This window comes from Corticium candelabrum, chromosome 6 (genome assembly GCF_963422355.1).
Source record: "Corticium candelabrum chromosome 6, ooCorCand1.1, whole genome shotgun sequence".
Classification (NCBI taxonomy): Eukaryota; Metazoa; Porifera; class Homoscleromorpha; order Homosclerophorida; family Plakinidae; genus Corticium; species Corticium candelabrum.
Genome location: NC_085090.1, coordinates 6,752,618 through 6,758,669, shown reverse-complemented (window position 1 = coordinate 6,758,669; position 6,052 = coordinate 6,752,618). Strand labels below are relative to the sequence as shown.

The 6,052-nt window shown below is 41.0% G+C and overlaps 2 protein-coding genes across 2 annotated transcripts in view; both read right to left on the bottom strand.

Annotated features, from left to right (window-relative positions):
* Positions 1-705: 705 nt before the first annotated feature.
* Positions 706-4,650, bottom strand: LOC134180878 (uncharacterized; the record flags this gene model as incomplete). Its single annotated transcript, XM_062648063.1, has 2 exons — positions 706-823; positions 2,450-4,650. Coding segments are annotated over 2 exons (2,319 nt in total), but the record flags the coding sequence as incomplete, so codon positions are not given.
* A 616-nt stretch (positions 4,651-5,266) lies between these two features.
* The window catches only part of LOC134180877 (transient receptor potential cation channel subfamily M member 1-like), a 5,636-nt gene continuing 4,850 nt past the window's right edge, over positions 5,267-6,052 (bottom strand). The window contains exons 10-11 of the mRNA XM_062648062.1: positions 5,871-6,037; positions 5,267-5,724 (exon numbers count right to left, since the gene is read on the bottom strand). Of these exons, the coding sequence (XP_062504046.1) occupies positions 5,612-5,724; positions 5,871-6,037 (280 nt within the window). The 3' untranslated portion in view covers positions 5,267-5,611. The remainder of the gene's footprint in view (positions 5,725-5,870; positions 6,038-6,052) is intronic.

The window sequence follows — 6,052 nt, the reverse complement described above, 5'->3', positions numbered from 1 at the left end:
ACAACAGTTTGAACTTCCACACATGAACACACAGTGCCTCTGCTCAACTTACTATATAATTCATTTTCTGACTGTGACTCTTTTTCCTCCTTGGTGTCAGTTTGTATGCCGGTATGTATTTCATGACTATATTGGCAGAGCAAATAATACAGTTAGCAGTTCAATCACTTCTACTTTATGAATGATTTTGCACCTTCGGCTGTAGGTATCAGTATCTTTGAGAGCACTTGTACTTTTCTCAACTATTTCTACGTCATCTAAAGTACAAAATACGTTTTCTATTTCAATTTATTTATTAATTAAATGACATCCAAAATGTTTTATATCTGATTGGATGTCATTTCATTTATGCCTCTTCTAAGTACAAATAACATCTATGTAAAAGTCTTTAGTGCATTATGCTTGCATCTTCCTGCACATCACCGTTACACTTACTGTCATTAGCACAGGTATAATCACTGTCATCAGTTGTAGTGACTAGATGTTTCTGTGGCCTAAAATTGATCCAATGTTAGCTGTATTACAATGTACTTGAATATTCTTGATCCGGCTCTTATCTTACATTTTCTTGTTCTTGCAAAATGTCAAGGCAATCCATGCTCTGGCTGATGCCATCTGTCACTACAAGGAGCAAATTATTTAAGCTTGCCATGAGAACGAACTATATCCTGTACTTGGGTGTAGTTGTACGGTAATTTTAGCATTTCATATAGAGCATGCTGCAGTAACAGAACGATGATGAAAAGGACCAATAGCTTCCATCATGTCATACCAAGCAAATAAGCACTCCACAGTCTGACCCATTACTTTGTCGACGAAAATTCTGTCAAAAGGCACAAGTAAAATCAGGAATTGTTACAAATTCATTTTCTAATTAAGTCACCATATTAGTATGTCACTTTCAACAATACAATGCCAGTCTTCTGTCGCTGTCACACAAACTCTCTGACCTTCATGTTTGATAAACTTTCTGTAAATCAATAGGCTTCTCAGTGATAGCAATTTTATTTTAAAATTGACAATATTTTACTGAATATGAGCTACAACACATATATCCCTTTCACTTGGATTCAGAGAATCTAGGTATCTCATTTCCTTGTGAACTGGTCCAAAACCTTTCCGAATAAAAGAAATGTACAGTTACATTTGATTGCATTGTTGCAGTCAGGAACACGGCTACCATAACAGTCCAATGGCCTGGAAGATGGATAGGTATTACCACTGTGTGATATTGAAATAAGTTGACATTCTAGAAAAAAGAGGTTCAGTAGGGATATAAAAATTTTCCATATAAATTGATGTTATCCAATGCGCGCGAGTAGAGGCGGGTCCTCTTTGGATATTAAATAATATACTCAGCACGTTTCCAACCTACCTACGCACTGAACTTTCTTTTTTCGGAACTCTTATCTTTTTGCTCTGGATGTAGTTCTACAGCTTGCTCAGATAACGCAGCCTGATGGGACTGCTGGATAGCTATAGCATTGTGACGTAACAATGGTTTGTGAACAAACAATGGATATTGAAAGTGAGTATTGCGCTCTTAGTTACGAGAAAACAAAACTACCCTAAGAGATTGAGTTCAAGTAACGGAATTTCCTTCAAATTGAGTCTATCAGGGCATTCAGTTTCCTTCTTGAACGATGAACAGTATTATGTCATTGTACGATGCACCCCCAAAGGGGACCCGACTGAAAAAGCTGGAAGACGACGCCACCCTGCCCATGTTCTTACCCATGTCGAGTTACACCCGTACCCCAAATTTTAACCTCGTGGGTGATCCGGTCTAGCCGGGTATCGAACTGATACATGTACATATATACAAACACCGTCAATTTTATATAGTAGTAGTAGTAGTAGTAGTAGTAGTAGTAATGTGCATCAGGGGCAGCAGGTGCAAACGCTACGTCAGGCCGGAAAACAATATTCTCCTAGCTACGTCTGAGGGGCACCTGGCCTCCTCAGCTTAGTGACTTTACTGTACATGACATAGTAGTAGTAAAAGTTATACTATTGTATATGACAGTAATTGTTTAGTAGTAGTAATAGTTTATTGCCATTCGCTGTAGGTTGCCGTTTGTGTATACGTAGTCTGCTATTGTTTCAAATACACCATATCTTCTCAGTAGTAGTAGTAGTAGTAGTAGTAGTAGTAGTAGTAGTAGTAGTAATAACATACAACACTATAAGTGACAGATATACGCACGCAGCAAAACAAACAATTAAAAGTCAGTTACTACTTTACGTCATTACACTGTATGCTTAACTATTATCACAAGCTATAGTCACCACCTACTCATCTAGGTGGGCCTCACTTTCAATGAGTCCCAGCAGGTCCACTTTGATAGGTCTATACGTAGAGGATCTTGTTCCACGGATACACAGTATACTCGAGCGAAGTAGGGCAAAACTCAATCTACAGCGAATTAATTGCATAATTCTACTGTACTGCTCTCCTGACTTGGCTGCATGCAGACTTGCCACTCGCTTATAGAAGGTTGTTGCCTCTGGGCCTGTGCTTCCGTATGACGTAAACACTAATGGAGTGAAAGACCCATGCTCAACTTCCCGAATTCTCTCACCGTAAGCGCGTTTCTTCTCATTCTCGTGACTCACATAGGCGGATTTGAGTGAAGAGTGTTTGCGGTTGGAAGCAGCGTTTGGGTAGAAAACCCTCACATCAAAAAATGCCCGTTCTCCATGCCTCCACACTCCTCTAGCAGAAATGTCGACCCTAGCGTTATCATCTGTGATGGCAGTGCGATGCGCAAACTGTTCTCCATCCAAGGGACGAAGTACAAGTTCGATTGTAACATCTGTAGAAACCTCCCTTAGAAGATCAGCTGTGATGTTCCGGATCTCGTTGTGCCTTAGCGTGGGAAAGCCGCCTTTCTGGCATATCATGACATGGTCGACGTTAAAACTGAGGCCGCATTCACATTTCGAGGGCAAATCTGATAAAGGCCAGCCATATCTTAAGCACAGAGCATCACGAAAATCGTTCTTGGCAAGATGGAAACCATGCTCTTCAATAGGCTGCACGGTAAGCCAGCTCGATACTCCCTTTTCGGATAGGACTTCCAAGCTCCCTTTTATTTGCGGTGATGCATTTGTTTGCAACTTCTCCAAGGTCTCATTGTGGAAAGCTTGTGTCTTGGCCTTGATCTCAGATTTTCTTCTTTTTGTTTCCAATGGAGACACTGTGATGGCGTTCTCTTGTTCGACAATAAGAGCAGCCAAAGGCGCAGTGATGTGCTCGGAAGCTGCAAATAGTGATTCAGCAGTCTTCGACGGATCAGAAATGTTCAACCCACCGAGATTGCAAGGTAATGACAAGAGGTCTCTCATGTCTGCACCGCACACTGGTTGACCAGTCAGTCTAGGCAAAAATCGTTGGTGGATGACTTCTTCTAACGGCTTGAGCATTTCAGATATAGATGGAACAGTTCTCAAGAGATATGACCAGCGATGGGCCAAACCTTGAGTAAAAGCTGAGTATGCGACATGAGGATGAGTTACAGCAATGGTTGATAGTTTTTCCACTTGACGAACCCACTCATTGACTTTACTGTCAACGTATTCACGAACAAACGAAGGGTGCCCTAAAGCAGCACCTAGATGTCGTTTACCTGATGTTGTGATTTGTACTGCCGTATCAGCAAATGCAGAGCGGGCATCTTCCAATTTGTTCTGCTTTACTATCAACCAAGTTTTAACAGCGTTTGCGTGATATCCGAACTTGGGGCCGACTTTGACAATGTCATTCCACCACTGCCTCACACCTCTAATGCACCCTGCACCTGTTGCGTCATCAGCATACCAGACTTGCTTGGTTTCACATTGAAGTTGAGTGATGAGCGGCAGGATGCCAATCGCGTACATGGACATCGCCAGCGGATCACCCTGTGTTGTTCCTTCAGCTGATCTGATTATCTCGCCTCCCACAACAAACATCAAAACCTCGTCCCTGTATGTATTTATGAGAACCGTTGCAATAGCCGGACACAAGATTCTAGCATTGTGAAGCGCTGCCCGTCGATTTAGGCAATTAAAAGCATTCGAGGCATCAACCAGAAGAACGCACTCAGTCTCATCGTTGTCAAATATTGTGCGCATCGCATGAATAGCCGCTTCACATCCACCTTCTTGTCCAGCACACACTTGCAAAGGTCCAGCAGTATGGCAGACGTCGTCCTTGATAACTCTCATTATCGCCTTGGCAATAATCCTGCGGAAGGTCTCACCAATTCCGATTGGACGTAATCCAGGATTCTTGTCTAAAGGAATCAAACGGCATGCAACAAGAGCCTGGATAGCACTTGGATCCACAAAATCACAACATATGCGTCGTGCTAGACCTGCTAGGGCGTTGCACAGCTCAGCTGACTGCTTCTGAAAAGAACAGCATAGACGTTTCCAAGCTGTGGAATCCACACCAGATGGTCCACCAGCGCCCTGGGTTCTCAGAGCAGCAGAGCGAATAGCTGATCCATCAATCTTGTCAAATATAACATGTGATAAGTCATTAACGGGACCATTCAAGAAGATCTCGTCACATAACGGTTGCTGTTCAGGATGTTTGACTCGCAGCAAGTCTTTAACTGTACTACCATTGTTATCAATCACCGCATCAAGAGACAAAACGCCACAGTAGTATTAGTAGTAGTAGTAGTAGTAGTAGTAGTAGTAGTAGTAGTATATATATATATATATATATATATATATATGTACATGCATATTACTATGCATACAATTACATGCCCTTGTAATTAGTTTTTACCAAATTACCAATGCCTCATACTTTACATAGCTAAGGCATACTTAGTCAAACCTCTCAAGTATGACTTCTTGGTCCTTCTATCTGCTCCAGTTCTTGATAGATGTCATTAGACAAGACGGCTTTCGTATGCTAAGACACACGCTGACATAACTGTCAACACCGTTCAATAAGTAGGTTACCAATCAGTTTAAATTTTAAGTATTCGTTTACTGGTATACGTAGGTGTTTAATTCTTTCCTTCTTGAACATGCAGATATTTGTAAATCTTTTCAGTCTTTTCAGTCTGTCGAGCTCTTTTCTGCATTGTCTAGTACTGCAGGTAAGATCTCTTGACGCTCTTGGAAGCGTGTAAAACGTTGCCATTACTCTGAATTTTATCACGTTTTAATTAATTTCAAAATATGACCTCGGATTGCTGCGACTGTTTTAACAATGCGCTTTGAGGCACTAGTACTCACTGACAGAAATCTGACTTTCCTTGTTACCACAAAACGAATATAATAACATTAAAACGTCTTGCTGTATAGTTAATCTTTAAACGTTTATGCAATTCAAATTTTTATAGGCTACCACATCAATCAACTAAAATATAAGATTAGCAGATATACTGCGACTGCATATCTTTCACAGTCACTGAATCATAAACAAAAATATTAAGCCCAGCTTGGAACTACAGGCTTTCAACTACGGAGGGCTGATCCAGTCTAGCAAAAGCTAATTGATTAATATAATTATCTAGAATAGTGTTTTTGCTACAACAATATGACTGTACGGCAAATGACAACTTTAAGTCTTAGACACCAAGAGAAGTAGCTTTGTTCTGCTTGCCAGTCAATCTTCGGTTTCGGTGTGAAACTTGAGTACTTTTTCTAGACACTTTGCTTCTAGAGAAATCATGGAATCAACATCTGAGAATGACAGCTTATCCCTTGGTATGCAAATATCTGAAAAATACCATAAATGTCAACTTCAAACTGTAGAAATACAAACGTTGTGTGTGTGTGTGTGTGTGTGTGCGTGAGTGAGCGTTTGTGTGCGTGTGTGTGTGTGTGTGTGTGTGTGTGTGCGTGCGTTTGTTCGTTAGATCTACCTGATTCTCTCATTCTTGGACCATCGCCACGTAACATGTGATAAACAAATGCCAACCATACCAAAGGATGTGGAACAGACGACTTGTTTATATAGCTAACGACAGCCTTGTAGCGTTCAAACTTCCACAATAGACGAGCCTCTTTCTGGATTGACCTATACGTATCACTGCAAACGCAAAGG